The sequence below is a fragment of the Lactuca sativa genome, chromosome 8 (genome assembly GCF_002870075.4).
Source record: "Lactuca sativa cultivar Salinas chromosome 8, Lsat_Salinas_v11, whole genome shotgun sequence".
Taxonomy (NCBI): domain Eukaryota; kingdom Viridiplantae; phylum Streptophyta; class Magnoliopsida; order Asterales; family Asteraceae; genus Lactuca; species Lactuca sativa.
In genome coordinates this window covers 70,181,359-70,200,834 of record NC_056630.2, presented here as the reverse complement: position 1 = coordinate 70,200,834, position 19,476 = coordinate 70,181,359, and the positions used below count along the sequence as shown (strand labels likewise).

Here is a 19,476-nt window from a genome sequence, read left to right as displayed (position 1 = left end):
AATCATTTAATGGTATAAGAAATGAAGATGTTAGGAAAATTTGTTCTGTCTATTTCAACATGATATCAGAGCTTTAAGGCTCTTGTTTCACGATCCTAATGTATGTCGCTCGTTTGGAGTCACTTCGACGATGTTCTGTTGAAAGGTATCCTTTCTTGTTTACTTTTGATCTATGGATCTTTTTTTAGGGTTTCCGATTTATTTTCCCTAAAGTGAATCGTTCTTTGTTGAGATCTTGGTACTACGAGTGTTTGGTTTGCTTTTGCAGATTTGTGAAGTTGTTTGCTATATGTAGCGTCTGTTTACGTCAGTGGATGATTTTCTGAAGATAAATCGATTAATCCCTTTAATTTGAAATAACTCTCTTGAGGTCGGATTTCATCACCGATAAACTCTTATAGAGAAGGGATTCAGGGAGTCGATTCTTGAACTTCTCCATTGTTGCACTGTGAGGGTTTCTTGTTCCCTTTTTTGTTTCTTTTTAGTTGTAGACGTGGGAGATCCTGGTTGTCTTATGTACACCAGTTATTGTTTGTGTTCTTTTATTTTATTTGTGCACTGTGTTGATTGTCTTGGGCCCCGACATACTGTGGTGACAATCTAGACATTAGATCAACACAGTTGACACAATTGTCTGTGTTCTATTTGTATTTGGTTCTTGTCTCTATTCATCATGACTGGTGAAACATCGAGGGAAGTAATGTTCCTAAAGATATTCCTATTGATTTTGATGATCCATTATATGTTCATCCATCTGATAATGTTGTAACCTCTATTATAACAATTAAACTAACTAGAAATGAAAACTATCGTTTATGTTGTAGTGATATGTCTAAAGGTCTTAAGGCTAGGAATAAACTAGGTTTTGTAGATGGTACTCTTATTCTGGAAAAAAACAGAGTCTTCTAAAGCTTCTAAGTGGGAGCGGGTGAAGTTTGTTGTTTGCAATTGCATCTTAGGGTCAATTTCAGAGACTATATATGATATTCATGTATATTCTGACAAATCTCAGGATATTTGGAAAGAGTTGTTTGAGACCTATAATAAAGTTGATGGATCCGTAATCTTTAATATTCATCAACATATTATCTCAGACTATTATAATAAACTTGATTCTTTATGGACGGAATTTGATGGCTTAACTAGTTTAACTGAATGTGTTTGTGAGGCTGCCACTAAGCTTAATGACCACTCTAAGTTGATGAAGCTAATGCAGTTTCTTAGTGGTCTTGATGATGTATATAATCAGGTCAAGAGTTACATTCTTTTGATGGAACCTTTGCCAAATGTTAAAACTGCCTTCTCTATTCTTTCTAGAGAAGAGTCTCTTCAAAAGAATGGGTCGTTAAGTTCTAACTCGTCAAAACCAAAGGTTTCTTTAACAGTAAAGTCACTGATTTTAAAAGGGGACAAGGTCAAAATAGGTCCAGGAATCAGGGTTTACAATGCAAAAATTGTGGGCTCAAAGGTTATTCAATACAAAGATGTTATAACTTAATTGAATATTCAAAAGCTTTTAAGCCAATAAATGATAATAAAATCAAAATAAGTATTTTTCTGCGAACTCTTCTTGTGTTGGATCTAATAGCAACAATGTTGCTCCTTCTGAGTCTGTTTCTGGTAGTGATGCTCACCATCTTACTAGTGACCAATACTCCAAGTTCCTTCGTCTCATTAGTGAAAGTTCTACTAGTGAGGATGTATCTGCTACTGCAAATATGGTAGGTACATCTATGTTTCAGTGTTGTAATTCTTTTGTCAATTCTAATTTTGTTCAAAGTTGGATTATTGACTTAGGGGAAAATCAACATATGATTGCCTCTGATTCACAACTTCAAGATGCAGTGGATGTGTCTAAACTTATACTACTTGTAAAACATCCTAATGGTTCTTCAACTCCTATAAATAAAATAGGGAATCTTCAGTTATCCTCACATCTCACTTTATTTGATGTATTTGTTGTTCCAGACTTCAATGTCAATCTTTTATCTGTACATAAACTTTGTAAGGATAGTGGTTGTGAAGTTGTTTTTTCTGAACATAATTGTAAATTTCAGGATTCACTGTCAAAAGAGATGGTGGAGAATGGTAGAGAATCTGGGGGACTACATTATCTTGATTATGCTCCCTCGGGTACTTCAACTAATATGACTAACTCTAAGTGTTGTGTGTGTAAATTGACTCTGCATAGTAGACTTGGTCATCCAGCTGACCAGGCTTTGAGTTCTTTAAAAGAAAAGTTAAAACTTAGTAATGAGTCTCTTCCTCCTTGTGATGTCTGTCATAAAGCAAAACAAACTAGAGAATCTTTTTCACATAGTCAACATAATTCAACTAAACTAGGCGAATTGATTCACCTAGATGTTTGGGGACTTTATAGACTTGCTTCAGTTGAGGGTTTTAAGTTTTTTCTTTTAAAATCAAAGAGTGAAGTTTTTTATTGTTTTAAGTCATTTGTTAATATTCTCAATGTAGCACGATCTCTTATGTTTCAATCAGGAATTCCTGTTAAGTATTGGGGAGATGTTGTTTTAACTTATGTTTTCTTAATAAATGGGATGTCTGCTTCTGTCTTAAACGGTTTGTCTCTCTATGAACTTGTTTTCAAAAGAACTCCCAGTTTTGATCACTTAAGGATTTTTGGTTGTCTATGTTTTGCTGCTAAACAAAATGTTGCTGATAAGTTTTCTGAACGTGCTGAGAAATGTGTTTTACTAGGATATTACTCTGACAAAAAAGCTTATAAACTTCTTAGTCTGGATACTAACACTTCTTTTGTATCCAAGGATGTGAAATTTTATGAGTCCGTTTTTCCTTTCAAACTAAAATCAACTATTCTTGATAAAGTTTCAAATAATTTTTGTCCTAGTGATCCTTTTTCCTATGATGTTTTTGACACAAATGAATATTTTAATGATTCTATTAATCTTGATAAGATGAGAGTAGAATCCCAGTTGGATGATGTTGATGCAGCCATTAACCTGGATGATGTTAGTTCTAGTGAGACCATCAATTGAAGTGGCGAGACAGTTGTGCCTCCTACTGGTTATTATGTTCCTTCTTCCTTAGGTGTGTCTGAGGAAATTAGTCATTTCCACTTAGCTCCTTCTGTAGAGTGGTCTTTAAGTATCTCTAGGTCTAGGCGTGAGTCACATATGTCAGTTAAATTTGCTGATTATGTTGTTGAAGGAAAATATAAATATGGTATTGAAAGGTCGATTAACTATTCTTGTTTGGATACTAAAACTAAATGTTTTGTTTCTAATCTCAAAAAAACTATTGAACCTAAAGATTACAATGAAGCTTTGTCTGATCCAACTTGGATTAAGGCAATGAATGAAGAAATGGAAGCACTTCATCGTAATAAAAAAAATGGGAAATAACTAAATTACCAAAATATAGAAAACCAATTGGGTGCAAATGGGTTTTCAAAATTAAATATAAGTTAAATGGAGAAGTAGAAAGGTATAAAGATTGTTTAGTTGTTAAAGGATATAATCAAAGAGAGGGTATTGATTTTGAAGAAACTTTTTCTCCAGTTGCAAAGATAGTCACTGTGCACATTTTTATTTTGTTATTTGTGCATAATTCTTGGCCTTTAAATCAATTAGATATAAATAATGAATTTCTCTATGATGATCTCACAGAGGATGTTTATATCACTCTTCCTCATGGATATTATTTTGTTAATGATTCTAGGGTCTGCAAGCTTACTAAGTCATTATATGGCTTAAAGCAGGCTCCTAGGAAATGGAATGAAAAATTTTGTGCATCTTTATTCATGTTTGTTTTTCAACAAAGTATAAGTAATTATTCTTTATTTGTTAGGAAATTTAAAGGTTCAATAATTGTGTTATTAGTATATGTGGATGATATTATATTAACTGGAAGTAGTGAAACTGAACTGAAAAAGGTTAAAAAGTTTATGAAAACTCAATTTTTGATTAAAGATCTTGGGATTCTTAAATATTTTCTAGGAATAGAAGTGGTAAATATTGATAATGGTTTGTGTTTAAATCAAAGAAAGTATTTTCTGGAGTTTTTACATGAATATGGTATGCTTGGTTGTAAGCCTGTAAATACACCTTAAGAAACAAATGTTATAATAAGTACATGTGAGGCTGATAAAGGAAATGAATTGTTGGAAAATAAAACAGAGTTTCCAAAACTTATTGGTAAGCTTATATATCTTGTAGTTACTAGGTCTGATATTTCTTATGCAGTTCAAGTACTTAGTCAGTTTATGCATAAACCTAGAAAATCTCATTTGGAGCTTGCTTTCAGGTTGCTAAGATATTTAAAAAATAGTCCTGGAAAAGGAGTTGCAATAACTAAGTGAAATGTATTTGAATTAAAAGGGTTTGTTGATGCGAACTGGGCTAAGTGTTTAACATCAAGAAAGTCTGTATCAGGTTACATGGTTTATTTTAACAATTGTTTGGTTTCATGGAAGAGTAACAAACAATCTACTGTTTGTAGGTCTTCTACTGAATCTGAGTATAGAGCTCTTGGCTCTATTACGTGTGAAATAATTTGGATTCTGAAATTTTGTTTGAATTAGAAATTAAAAATTTTATCCCTATTTCTATTTTTTTTACAATGATTTAACAATTAAATTAGCTGTTAATCCTGTGTTTCATGAAATGACAAAACATTTTGAAATCGATCTACATTTTGTTAGGGAAAAAAATTCTAATGGAGTATTAAGATTAGTTAAAATAAATTCAACTGAATAAAATGCAAATATTCTTAATAAATCTTTGAATGTAAAACAACATGAATTTATGTCTAATAAAATGGGTCTTATTGATGTTTTAAAGAAAGAAAGATATATATTTCGATTGAGGGGGGATGTTGAAAATAATTTAAAGTTACAATCTCATATTTATTAGCTTAAATATTTTTTTTAATAAAGGGTGTTTTGTGTTCAAAATATATTTTTGTGTGGTTGTTAAAGTAAAATTGCAGGATAAACACGCGACTAATGGATTTGGGTCGGTTTTGATTTGGGTTATAATTGTATCAGTGTAGTGTATCTGAAGTATAAAAGAAGAGAGAGAGTGAAGGATGGTTCATTCAGTCATCTTCAAGATCAACGTTTTAGGGTTTTCTCTCTTAGGGTTTTCATCCTTTGATTCTTTTGTTGATCATTTGTAATAGTTTGTGTATAATCTTTGTCTTTATAGTTTGCAGATGAGTTTTTAGTCTGTATTAAGTTGTATTGAGTGATAAATCAAGAGTGTAGATTAGGGCTTTGTAGTGAGGTTTAATTTGTAAGTAGACTTGAAAACGTTTTGCTTCTTAATCATTTAATGGTATAAGAAATGAAGATGTTGGGAAAATCTGTTCTGTCTATTTCAACAGGAACTTAAACAAACAAACATGACCAAGATAATTTGTTACACTACTATATTATATATTCGTTTATGTTCATATATGTGTAACTATATTTGTTTATCATTGTTCGTTTATGTTCATTTAGCTTGTTACGAACATAAACAAGATAACTTGTCAAACAAACAAACATGAACAAGAAAACTTTTTTGTTTATCCATACATGTTCGTTCGTTTGCTCAGCTAACTTAAATGAATTAACATGAACAATCCATTGTTCGTGTTCGTTCAGCTCGTTTACAGCCCTATGTACGGCTCCCGTTTCACCATTGATTTATTTTACTTTGAATTATAATCAACAATTGTCCAGTGAAAAATAGGTAGCAAAGTTAACCCTTCAATTGTCCAAAGCGGCCAATTAGACCCGAAAACTTCCTGCCCTCATAAATCACCAAAAAAAGTTAAGTGACTTTTTCGATAAATTCCAAAAATATTGTAGGACTAGTGTGTCATTTCCTTGTTCGTAAACTAAACAAACATATCTTAAGTTTAGTATAAAAGTATTTATTTTTAGGTGCAAACATTATCATAAATTTAACAACATCATCATGAATCGGTTAACATACACATATATTAAAAGTAATTTACGTAACATTATCACGATTGTGGAGATATGTGAAATCCAAAACAAAGGCACAAATGTTAGAATTCATCATTGGATATTCAGATAACAAAACCCAAAAAAAAAATTTGAAACGTTCTTTATTTGAAAACAAAATCATAGAATCTTTATAAAAACTCCGAACTAATCTAATTTTACATATTACCTGTTATAAATTCGGGGTAATAAATCGTTTTGAAATTCTGAAAATCGTGTGTACACTAGTTCTAGGCTTACACGAAAGAGCTCATTCATAGATTCCATCTTTCTAGCATTTCATGTCTTTCTTCCTTCAACTCTAATTAATGCCATGAATTTCAAATTAAAGTATTTGGATGGTACTCTCAACCTTTAATCGGATAAGACTCAGAAGAGTTTTAAGAACAAAGAATATGAAGTATGATTTTCGTGATTGTTGTGCCAGGAAAATGATGACCAAAATGATTAAGTACTTCATTTGTCTGAAAACTGTCAAGATGGTTTTCTTTGTCCAAAAAGTACCCAAGTGTCAAAACAGTCATAAACTGTCACAAAATCGGATCATTAATAAAGTTCAAAATGAAGTAAAAAAACTGGGTTCACCAACATTTTTTATATAGTAATATAACTCATACGATGATGATACAAAGTCACCAACATTACCCATAATCAGGGGCTGCCGCCCCTTGGACCTCGCTCCCAGGGGCGCTGTCCCCGGACCCCCGTTCATTTAGCGGCTTCGCCACTAAATGACAGTCTACTTTGAATCTTGAATGAACTTAAACAAGTGTGCACTCCGCACCTTCCTTACTTGTTTAATATTCATCAAGATTGATTTTTGGTCAACAAGTCAATCCATTACACTTAAATACACATTCATGATACAAAATCACCAACATTACCCATAATCTAATGACTTCCAACCAAAAACTTTGATAATTTGGTGTAGATTATTCGAAATTATATGGAAAAATATGTTTTTTCCGTTACATTTTGGATAGATCCACATTTTATGGATATATTTTCCAAATTTTTAGAAATCACTAATATAACCAGGAGAGGTACATATTCAACCATTTTTTAACCGTTGAAAAAAACGAACCGATTTTAGAAAAACCGGGTTAGGCATCATAGCATAAGGCTAAGAGGTATGGTCACACCTAACCCACTCAAAAAGTGACCCCACATCAACTCCACTACAAACTCACTATCAAACCACTAACCCTTGTAAATGGCTACCACTCAACATCATTTTCCTTTTTCTTTTTAAATTTTTTTTTTGACATTAGAAGAAATTAAAAAACAATTATTAAACAAAACATATATAATTATATATAGTTGAGGGTTTAACTTAATTCAAACATAAATGAGATGGTGTAATGAAATTAAAAGATACATTCTCAAGGAGCACCGTTGTAACTTTAGTTAAAAGCAAATATCAATCATTCTTTTTAAACCCGTTTGCGTTTTTTGTTTCCTTCTTCATCCGTTTTTCAGAAAACAGGTCATTAGCCATTACAAAATCTCAAAGCTTCAATCTACTTCCTTTTAAACCATTTTAACTGCATCTAAATATCTCTCCAGTTAATACACAAGGAAAACGGTCAAATGGCATTAACCAATCGAATTTATCGTGGTCGTTTGTAGCTGGATCCACGCCACACCACACCTACGCCCCTTGCAGGTGGTGTTCACGCGTGGAAAAGTCCACCACATCAGCCATCATGCATGAAAATGTAGACCATGTTGAAAGGCCTAAGTTTAAGTGAATTAGGTACTAGGATTAGTACTTAGACTTAAACTATATGTGCTCTAGATGTATTTGGAAATTTTAAGGTATTCGAACTCAGTGGCAGAGGTTTGTTATGGGCGGAAGAGGTTGTAGATCTCCCTGATTTGTTCGTTAGAAGTAATCCCTATACTATAATTTTACAAATATTAGGCCTAAAAAACAAAATTTTGGTTGCGGTCCCCTGCTCAAATATTTTAGACATGTTATATTCCCCCCCCCCCCCCCCCCCCCCCCCACCCCAAAAAAAAAAAAAAAAAAAAAAAAAAAAAAAAAATCATAAGCAATAAGATTTTATATGTTTAGCCTTCTAAATGTGTAATTAATATATTAGAAGTAGCATGTAAATTCTCATGGTAAGTAAGGCTTATGTTTTTTAATTAGTGATTATATATAATATCATTTCGATTTAACAATGTTAATTTCTCAGAATAATTAACACTCGTGGAAACCATAATCCACTTAGAATCAAATGTGGTGAAAACCTCAATGTGGAAAGAAAAGCAACTCCAACTATGCTAAACAAATTTTGATCCATCCTTGATAAAGTTATGGGAAGTCAAGAAGAAAAGACCATGAATCAAATTTAAAGAATGATTTCGATGCAAGAAGAAAAGATTAAGGAAGATATTGGAAGAATGTTCAACTCGGAATGACTTAGGGGTGAATGAAAGAGAGTATGACAACCCATACCATAATGTGGAAAAAGAACAACCCATGGGAACAAATTCTTATGAGGAGGAGGAAGAAGTGACTAATAATGGGTTGTACTTACAAAGATTTCAACATGTGCCAACCTCGTAGACTCGCAGTTATGAAGAAACACTTGATCAATTATGTTGCATAACTGGATAGTGGAGATTGAGATGACGTTTTGTGCTTGTCAAAGATGATCAAAAGTAAACTTTTTTAAGATCAAGTTCAAGAAGAGAGCATTACAGCGATACGACTAACACTAACTCATGAATCTTAAATCACGTGACATAGGAAGAATCGTTGGAGATGTTTAAAGAAAGATTTTGTATGGTTGAGGAAATTAGGCGGTAGGAGAGAGTTCATTGATTTGAAAAAAAAACGCATGGGTATAATTAAGTGATTACAATGAGAACTTTTCATAGTCTCTTGAGCTTTGTAAGAAGAGTTGCATCAGATGAAGCTACGAAAGTAAGTCAATTTATTGGAGCCTTTTCATGGAACTACAAGTTTAACTTTGGAGAAACGACTACGGAAGGAGAAAAAAATGGGTTCGGACCATTAAATGGAGGGGTTAAAGTGCATGGTATTTTGGAAAAAAAAAAAAAGTTGGCTCTATAAACCAACTTCATAATCTAGGTATATATAGTACCTCATTCGACATCCATATAAAGTTGGGGGACAAGTTGAATACCCTTTCCGGAAGGATTTATGAATCGGTAATGAAATGTGAGTCTTAAGTTTTCGAGAATTTATGGGTTAAAATTGTTAAAAGATTATGCTATTGCGTATTAAAAATTCAACAAGAATTGGTAGTGGTAATTTGTCACACCCCCGGCCGGCCGGCCGGCGGTTGAAACATCGTGTCGTGCGAAGTTAGAATATTGGGATATTAATGATTAGGGTTTAGGCCCAAACCCTTTAGAGTTTAAGTATTTTCTATATATTCCTATGTAATTATGTTTTGAGTATCAATCAATTTATTATCTTACATGCTCTGAGGGAGAGTGTTAGTGTATCCCACATCAGTGCGACACGGTCTGACTATATATGTTGGATTTCCCCTTCTCTCCGCAAGGTCTTTTTTGAAGAGATAATCTTGGACTCCACATATATTTACACAAATGTTGTCCCTTTGACAATTGTGGTTTTGATATGTTGTAAATTGAAAATGACTTTTTAGACATTTTTAAGACCATTTTTGCAGTTTTTTCTTAAATTAACGTTAACCATAAGATGAAGCAAATCAAGGCAGGAAAAAATAAATCACATAGGGTTATCGTGTGTACAATGTTGATTATACAATGACTGAACTTTGCAGTGTTTTAAATCCCATATTACAATTTTATCCTTTAAATCATCTTAATGTTTCCGATGACCAGATGAAGCCATTAAAACTCCAACAGCCACAATAAACATAGACAACATGCCTATAAGAAAGACATACGTTCTCCTCGAAGACTTTCTGTATTCACCAAAAATAAGCACACCCCAAAAGGTACTCACAAGTGGAAGTGCCTGAAATCATTTCACAACAACCTCATAAGGTAAACATCTTCATCCAAATGCTTTAACTACTTGTACAATAAAGTACAACAAAAACTAACCTGAACTGCATCAGCTGCAGCATAACCAGCAGCTTGACCTCCCATAAACTGGAGACCATTTCCAAAACCACAAAGAAAACCAGCCAAAAACGCCCAACCACGCCCTTCCCAGTCATTCAAATAGGCTTTGATTGAAGATTTAGGCAAGTTGAATGCCGGGTGATAAAGGAATGTAATGTTTAAAATTATGGCAATCACAAAACAAGAGCAAGAAAAGTAGAAAAAAGCTGTGTAGACACTTAAGTGAGGAACACCATCATCCAATGTATTCCATTGGTCATTGGTTGCAAGGTTAAATGCTGGTGAGAAGAGAGAAAAACATATTCCAGCAAACAAACATATGGCTAAACCGATGAATGTGCTTTTTCCAAATACCTGAAATCCCCACAAATGCACAAGTTTATCATGACACTTGTAGAAGATCGGTGTTAGATGTTGAGATTTGTTGGCTAGCATAAATGGAGAAATTTGTCCCGCATAGATGAAAAAGGAAAAAACTGGATTGAACAGACTTAAAACTAATCTAATTTGTTTTCTTTTATTCTTTTTGTTGTGAAGTGTTGAAATATGCGAGTTAAATATTTGGACAATGTAGGTGTGATTATGGTGTAGCTAGAGAGATCTGTCTATGTGATTGTCAAAAAATTACGTATGTTGAATCTTTTTCTTGTAGGCCCATGGTTTTTCTCTGGTTTTGAAGTTTGTTTTGTATATGTTTTTGTGTTCTTATTTTCTATGGTTGGTTTTACACATGTTAGATGACTAAATTTCAACTCATTCAATGTGAACATGCGTGAATGTGGTTTATGTACAATATAACCTTGATTGCTCTTTGGCTCTCGAGTTCAATAAGAAAACTTGCAGTCCCTGCTTTCGCTTTCTCTCCTTTACCACCTCCATCCTCCAGATCCTTTTCTGATAATCAAAAAAATTATCAAACTAATAATCCAACTTAAAAAGGTTAGTGAAAAATTCAAGTAGTCTTACTTGATGTCGCGTATGATCCGCTGCTAATTGATCTGTCACGTATTAATTATTAGAATGAGTAAATTACTGAAATGGTCCCTATGGTTTGGTCAAAATTGCACGTTTGGTCCCTAACTTTTTTTTTGCACTCGTATCGTCCCTGTGGTTTGATTTTGTTGCGTTTTTCGTCCCTACGGTTTGGTCAAAATTGCACGTTTGGTCCCTAACGTTATGTATGTAAGGGACGAAAAACGCAACAAAATCAAACCACAGGGACGATCCGAGTGCAAAAAAAAAGTTAGAGACCAAACGTGTAATTTTGACCAAACCATAGTGACCATTTCAGTAATTTACTCTATTAGAATTCCATATATACAAGTCAATAGTTTGATATATGATGACACTAAAAAAAAAGATATACCCTTTTTTGTCAATTTGAGAACCTTTTAATCCATCAAGCTTTTCTTGATTATCTTTGGCATTAGATGCATGCACAACAGAACCAAGACAAACAGCAATCAAGAAACACGCAACCCCTGGGAAAAGTATCTCAGCTCTGTTGATTTTATCGTCTAAAAAGTAGTTCAAAGTTGTACCTATCACCCATTCACAAACTCAAAATCATCATCCCATATATGTTTCAAAATAGTCATGATGATGATGATGATGATACCTATAACAACTGTAATACTTGCAGTGATGACCTCAGTTACTGATAAACCAACAAAAGCCCAAGCGTATTGTGTTGACAGATTTCCAAGGCTTAAAACCACCCCACCTGCCATTGCAAACAGAACGCTTGGCCAATTGTTCTGAAAAAAGCAGATTGTAATTCACAACTCAAGAATGCATACGGACTATGAATGTGTGGCTCATTGATGCATTTTGTCGAATGGTTTACGTGCGTGATTATACCTGAGAAAGCTGGACTAGAAAATTGGGTTTGTCATCATTGGTATGGCCAAATTCCCCAAATGTAAAAGCGATTATGACAGCAGCCAGAAGATTGGTGATTGTGTAATCAAGATAAGTGTGTTGAGGAAGACGACCACGTCGTTCTAACAGAGTTAGAATTGCAGGCCATGTTCCTAGGAAGAGGAGCGCAAGCAGCATGCATGCTATGGCTCCTCCTCTGCTATCTACTATGTACATCTTCAAATTCGAACGGATTCCCTCTGTTGTAAAAGTAGTCAAGAAAGGAAACTCGGAAAAATCCTAAAACCATAACTGAATTGATGTTAGAAGGTGTTAGCGTTTTTAAGAATCTTGAAATGAATCTAAAAGAAACTGTGCAAAAGTTGACTTTTTTCAACCGATCAAAATGTAGAGAGATTATCGATCAAACTTAAGAAAGTTAACAAGTAAAATGAGTAAAATGGTTATATGAATGCGAAAGGCAGATATCTTTCAATCTATACATGAAATTTAAAGAACAGAGTTGAATGTTGACCAAAGAAAAACATGAGTATTAGATGAATGATGAATCTGCAAAGAATATGCAAGAACCTAAGAATCTTCAAGACTCTATTTAGTATTTACAAAAGAAAATGATACAATTTGCCTAAAATAGATAGTTCTTGCAAACTGTATTGTTTTTTTTGACATTTTCGATAAACCATAAGATCAATATGCATAAAAAAAACCCAAATATTATAGTTTAAAAGATCGATAATTCTTAAAGAAAAGATACTAAGATGATGACATACATGAAAACAAATAGAATTAACCATAAAGAAACGAATCTCCGAAAGCAAAAGACGTAGTTTGCATCTTTGACAAGAAAGAAAAAAAAAAGTCAAACCCACCATTGCAGCGGAAAGCAGTTTACAAAAAATTGGGAACTGAGTTTAAAAGAAATTGCTAATCTCCAAAGAATCTGAAGCTACTTAACAATCACGACAACCCTATAAATATATAAAATAAAAAGACATAATACCAACCAATCATAGAACAAAAGGTAATTCAATTCTGCAAACAAAAAAACAAAATAAAGTAGCACATATTGCCAGCAAATTTTCATTTCATATAGCAATGAGGTCACTTTCATGAACAATAATGATTGCGTACCAAGATATTTTGGAGATGAGCAAGAAATGATGTGAGCCTTCAAAGATGCAGCACCACTAATGGAGTTTTATTTATGGTTTTAATTCAGATCCTTAAAGATTCCAACTTGATTCTTGTTGGGAAGGCAAGTTTAAGAAATAAAATAGAAAAATGCATCGAGACTTGAAGAGGTGGAGAGGTGGTGAGTCTACAAAGATAAAGCGGATATCGGGCTTATTATTATTTTGACAGATCACATATCCCACCTCATGACCCGAGACATGTTAAAAACAGATATTTTATTCTCCAGGTGTCTATGTGGAAATTAAGGTAAACTTTGAAATTTTATCAAATTATATTCTTTGTTAACAGCTACGATTTTGCTCATTAAGTCATTCGTAATGTGGTTTCCTCCCCTGATCATGTTTATGTGGAAAACTTTGTAGGAATTAAAAATAAAGAGGGCTTATATCACATCGTGAATTAAGAATAACGAGGGTTTATGTCACAATCGTAAAAATAGGCATGTTAACAATTTGTTGGTTGTTATCTTTATTTTTAAGCACAATGAAAAATATTGATTTTGTTTGTGTCCATGTAAGAAAGTGAATGTTTCCCATTAAAACAATGGATCTAAATAGTAATATGTATGCCAACTATAATATATACCGGAAATTGTTCAAATAATATAATTATTAAGAAATAAAATTTTATATAAATATCTTGTAAAATAAAATATATAAATTAGGTATAAAATTAATGATTAAATTTAATTAAGAATACAAAGTGGATTTACAAAACAACCTATCTTGAAATAAAATGAAAATCTATATAACTCTTTAGAGATTTAAATAAAGATAATTAAAATAAAATAAAATCGTCATAACACATAAGCACATATAGGGCTCATATATAAAGAAATGATTTTAGGGCTCACATATCAAAAAATGGTGTTGGGATTATAAGACCAACTCTACTCATAAAATACTAAAACCATAAAAATAAGGATTTTTTAACATTAGAATACAGTTTTCATTCTAATCACACACTTAAAATTTACACCATAAAAATAATTTAATATAAATTGTAATAGTCATAAATTACAAATTTAATAAACTATAATATAATATTAATAAAGTAAAAAAATAACAGTTAAATTAAACGATATTTAGTATAAAGGACATTTGGTGTGATGAATGGTGCCCCGGTATATATGTCGACCAAAATCTCTTCATACAAAAATACCGGTCACTTTATGGTTCCATTGGAGTAAAATTTTGTGTAATAACACCAAAATGGTGGTTCATTGGATAAGCTCTAAGCATCACATACATCAAAAACTATAACCATCATTTATGAATATTTACAGCAAAATATGCTTTCATTTTTACCTCTAATGGAGAAAGAGAGAGATATGAAGCTCACTCTACAACTAACTTTCCGAAGAGAGAGACATGAAGACACCGGGGATGGTCTTTCCGGGATGGAGGCTGATGGCGAGAAGGGGAAAATGGTGGCGGCGCAATGCCAACGATGGGTTGGGTGAGGCGTTTCATCCGAGAATACGGTGGGAGTGGGAAGAAGACTCATTTTCTTTGAATTTTTGACTTTTTAACTTCTAACTTTTGCAACTTTTTCAATTCTTTTTATCTCTTGGTTGCGATCCGTTCTCCTATTTTGTTTCGTACCAATTGTGTATATATAACTTAGAAAATTTATTTCTTCTAAAATCTTCTTGGTCAAAGGATATCCAAGGATCGGATTAATGCTATGTAATTTTGGATGGATACACCTAACGAAGAGAAAGTATGTAATAGCCCAAATTCATATGAATCCCAAAAAGAAAAGCGATCAAACAAAAAACCATAACAAAAATATTATAAGTGGACAAGTTGGAGGGGCTAAGCATCGGCTAGCCCCCTACTGCCTCCGCCTGTGTATAAAGTGAAACATAATTATGGTATACGTTACAAGGCCTTTAAACCCCGTTGAAGTCAATGTGACACAAGGATAACGACGTGGGAACGCCCCCCCCTCTTCTCCCATTTTGTGGTCTCCGACAATAACGAGCTACAACACGTTTTTTTTTTACTTTTCCAAACTCGACCTTTAAACACTCATATTTCATTAAAAAAAATTATTTTTTATAAACACGTATTACTACCTTATTTGTAATTACCTCTTTTTTTTCTTTCTTTATATTTCATAAACTTTCAATACTTCCAAAAGAAATGTATTTGTTTGATTTGTTTCATCCATGCAGCGATGATGTTGATGACGATATTGTTGTTGCTATGATGAAACAATATTTTACGAACATGTGATGTCAAAGATAATTCACAAAGAAGGACATCTACGTCAAGTTAACGATTATTTTGCCGATAATTGTGTCTACTAGCCAAACAATTTCAAAAGAAGGTTTCGTTTGCGAAAAAAATATGTTTGTACGGATAGCCAACGTCTTGGAAAGCAGGTATTATTTCTTTCAAGTTTTGTAATTTATAAATGTAGCTTTTACATAATTTACATACATTTTTCCTATTAAATATATGTTTACATATGAATTTTTCCAAATAAGATATGATGCTAGAGGTAAAGCAAGATTCACAGGGTTACAAAAATATATTGTGGCAATTAAGTTTATGGCTACTGGGGAGTCACTTGTGTAACATCCCAAATTTCAAGACCAAAAATTTCATTTTTAATTAGATTATTATAAAACCAACAGTATAAAAACATATATAAAAACATCACATGTCAAAACCAAAGTGTCAATAATCAAGCATGTTATCATAAACCAATATCAAAGTGTATTCCCAAAGATCTCTTGTGCGGAAAACATAGTGTGATGTGCTGCGATCACCGGCTCGTTTCCTTTGAAAACGAAGTACCTGAAACCAAAACTGAAAACCGTAAGCACAAAGCTTAGTGAGTTCCCCCATCATACCACATACCATACATAACACATACTGTATAACATAACTGGGTACTAACTACCCTTTCGGTCCTATCGACCGATACTTTGCCTAGCATAACAGGGTGCTGGCCTACCCCTTCGGTCATTTCGACCAGTAACCTTGCCTAGCATATTAGGGTGCTGGCCTACCCCTTCGGTCCTTTCGACCGGTAACCTTTCCTAGCATATCGGGGTGCTGGCCTACCCATTCCGTCCTTTCGACCGGTATCCGTAGACTATTTCACCCCTACCACTACCATATAATATCATAGCACATATATCATAATCTATCTAGCATAAATGGGTACTAACTACCCCTTCGGTCCTTTCGACCGGTATTGGGGTCTATCCTACCTCTCCTATCACATATCACATAACTTCAGAGCATACGAGCATATAATCATAACAGATAACAACATACCAGATAATTATCACAAAGACAATCATCTCTACTATAACTCTTACTAGTGGGCCGACCTTGGTGCCTTAGACCCATTTCTATTGGAAGGTAACTCACCTCACACTGCTGAAGTCTCATAGACAAAACTCTAGCTACTAGATGACAGGTTCTCGAATTGTCAATCATCAAAATAATACCTAATTAATAATTGGGTTCCAACACATAACCATAAGTCCATGCTTGGGGTAAAAAGACTACTTCACCCCCATCTTATCTTGATTCAAGCTCAAGGCCCAATCCAAAGGCCCAAAAGTCAACAATGAGTTAAAGCCTAACATATGGTCCAATTTTCCAAATTAGGCTCAAACCTTTACATGGTCTAATTCTAAGGCCCACCCATTTAATCCAATCCAAACATTTGGCATTTCTAATGGCCCAATATCTTATAATCATAAAGGCCTAATTATGGCCCATCTATGGCCCAATTTTCCAAATTGGGCCCAAACCCCTCACATGGGCCTTACCCTAAAGCCCATTAAGTTATTCTAATCCATATGATTGATCTTGGATGGCCCATCAATATCCCAATCATCAAAGCCCAATAGAAAGGCCCAACTCAAAGTCGAAGTGAAATTATGGTTTTCACATAAAATGACGATTAGGGTTAACTGTTTCTTACCTAACCCATTAAGGACTTAATCCATTAAGTCCATCAATCTATTGGGTAAGTCATATAGCGTGATTAGGCCTATTAGGGTTTTGCTAGTCGGACACCACCCACTATCACCTCAAGGTGTGGTGGTCAATGGCGGCTCACGACGGCGGCCACCACCTCACGGTGGTGATTATGGTTCTGGTCCAATTGTGTCCAAGCATTCCAAAAGCAATCCAAACACAACTAATCACACCGCCACCCAAAACGGCGGTTGCTGGCAGTAGGAGGCGTCAGCCACCACCTCACGGTGGTGGTTATGAGTTTCTTTTAGTTATTGCTTTACCAATTACAACATACAACACAAAAAAACCAATTAAACACACACACACACTAGCTAAACACACACACACAACCACCCTTATGGTGGCCAGCGGTCGTAGATGGTGGAAGCCACCACCTCACAGTGTTGGTGGTGACTTCCTTGGTTTTCTATCCATACAACACACACACACACACTCCAAATTGCAGAATACACTCCAGCCACTGACCTGGTGGCTCACAGTGGCGACAACAAAAGATTTGTGATGGAACCCACCACCTCACGGTGGTGGCGGCGGTTCTTTTGATTCCCAACCAAGCAAACAAATGCACACACTTCAAAATACAACAACAACACACACACCTGCACAAAATTTGCTGAAACACGCACCAAGACAGCCACCATCGTGATGGCAGGCGGCGGTCGGAGTTCGCTAGTATATTCCGAACAACCGCATGGCAGTGATGGCGACGTGACTGAACGCGAGACAGAAAAAGAAAAAGAAGGAGAGGTGGCGACGGAGGAAAACGAGATTGCGACCTTGCCGATCTTCACAGCCACCAACGGCGGCAATTGAGGTAGCTTGGCCGGTGGCTCGCAACTTCGACCATGGCTAGGAGGCAGTTGATCAGAAGTGCTTCTTCTCAGCTTAAAGGGATTGGGTAAGATTGTCAACAGAAGCATTCACTATTTGAGCATTTTTCTGAGCAACAGCCTGAAGAGAATCTAGAAAAATGTGGGCATCAGAAATTAGTTTTTTGACATTTTCGGTCGCTTGCTTGAAATCTTTGGTGGATTCTTCAATTGCAATGGACGCTTTCTGACATGAGGAAGTGGAGGCATCAATGGCTTTGGCAACATTGGAAATGGAGGTATCATCCTCCTTGACAAAGGTTGCCAATAAAGCCTTGATAGCAGCCTCAGAGTATGTCTCACTAAGAGTTGAAGAGGAAGAAGAAAGCAATTTGTCAAGATTTTCATTTAGATTCCTTAAATGCCTCTTCGTCATAGGAGCATCATCATAACCATTGCTCTGTTCTCTATAAGAGCTGTAGTAGATGGAATCAAACTCCATTTCTGCTCCACCAAGAACGGTCTCAGTTTCATGTGAGTGAGGTGGAGATTGAGGTTTAGAGGTAATTGGGGTGTTAGTGCCAAAAGTGATGGGTTTGAGCCATAAGAACTTTCCTATGTGCACATGCACACCCTAATGCTTGGATCTAGGTTTCTCTAATTGAACATGCAATGTATCCATGGCTTACAATTCTAGATCTAATGTAAATAATTGAATCATAACATATGACATCAGATCTAGAAGAATACCTTAAGTTACTTGCTTGAATCTTCTTGTTCTTGGAGCTTAGAGTCACAATTGTCACTCCTCTAATGGATTACAAACACCAACTAGCAAGAGGATGATTTTGAGAAAGAGGAGAGGTGAGGAAATCGGCTCTAGGGTTTCTTTCTTGCAAGAGTGGCCGATTTCCCTCACCCATGGGGTCTATTTATAATATGAGCTACTAGGGTTACACCCTTAACCCTAATTGAATAACTTAGGCCCTAAGCAATCCAAAGATCCTTCTAGATAAAAGGCTTGAACGATTTTTAAGATATCCAATCCCAAAAAATCATCCACCCTAATGTCCATAAAGATTCATAGCCCAAAAACATAACTATCACACATTTGACAGTTTATGCCCCTTTATTCAATTAACCTCTTTGAGTCACCAAATTAATTCTTAATTAATTTATGACTTACATCAATCAAATAATATTATTATTCCTTTAATATATTACTCTCATAATATATTAATAATAGTATCTGTTCTCTCTTTATAAATCACCCTGTCAATTTGCTATGGTGAAGGCAACCCAAAAGGACCATGCACAACCGGGTCAAGTACTTACCAAATATAGTTACAGGCTTAGACACTAATCCAACAGTCTCCCACTTGGATAAGTCCAATAACTATAAATTCAAACACAATCCGATTAGCAATCGTAGCTCTTAAAGACGCTGTCAAACTCTGATCTTATCAGTATCCTGTCCTTTAGATAAGGGATCGTATAA

At 34.6% G+C, this 19,476-nt stretch overlaps 1 protein-coding gene across 1 annotated transcript; it reads right to left on the bottom strand.

Moving 5' to 3' along the window:
• Nucleotides 1-9,693: 9,693 nt before the first annotated feature.
• LOC111921904 (ureide permease 1) lies at nt 9,694-12,942 on the bottom strand. Its single transcript, XM_042897089.2, has 8 exons — nt 12,736-12,942; nt 11,945-12,244; nt 11,703-11,841; nt 11,451-11,625; nt 11,051-11,082; nt 10,884-10,978; nt 10,064-10,438; nt 9,694-9,974 (listed from the first exon to the last, which is right to left on the bottom strand). The coding sequence occupies exons 1-8, from the start codon at nt 12,835-12,837 to the stop codon at nt 9,819-9,821; spliced, it is 1,374 nt and encodes a 457-aa protein (XP_042753023.1). The 5' UTR covers nt 12,838-12,942; the 3' UTR covers nt 9,694-9,818.
• Between the last annotated feature and the right edge of the window lie 6,534 nt (nt 12,943-19,476).

Excerpts from the sequence above, each read along its gene's own strand:
- LOC111921904 (XM_042897089.2), bottom strand. The coding sequence starts at position 12,837 with ATGGTGGGTTTGACTTTTTTTTTTCTTTCTTGTCAAAGATGCAAACTA. Across the intron at positions 12,245-12,735 it reads TTAATTCTATTTGTTTTCAT|GATTTTTCCGAGTTTCCTTT; the intron begins GTATGTCATCAT and ends TTATGGTTTTAG. Across the intron at positions 10,979-11,050 it reads CGGATCATACGCGACATCAA|AAAAGGATCTGGAGGATGGA; the intron begins GTAAGACTACTT and ends TTTGATTATCAG.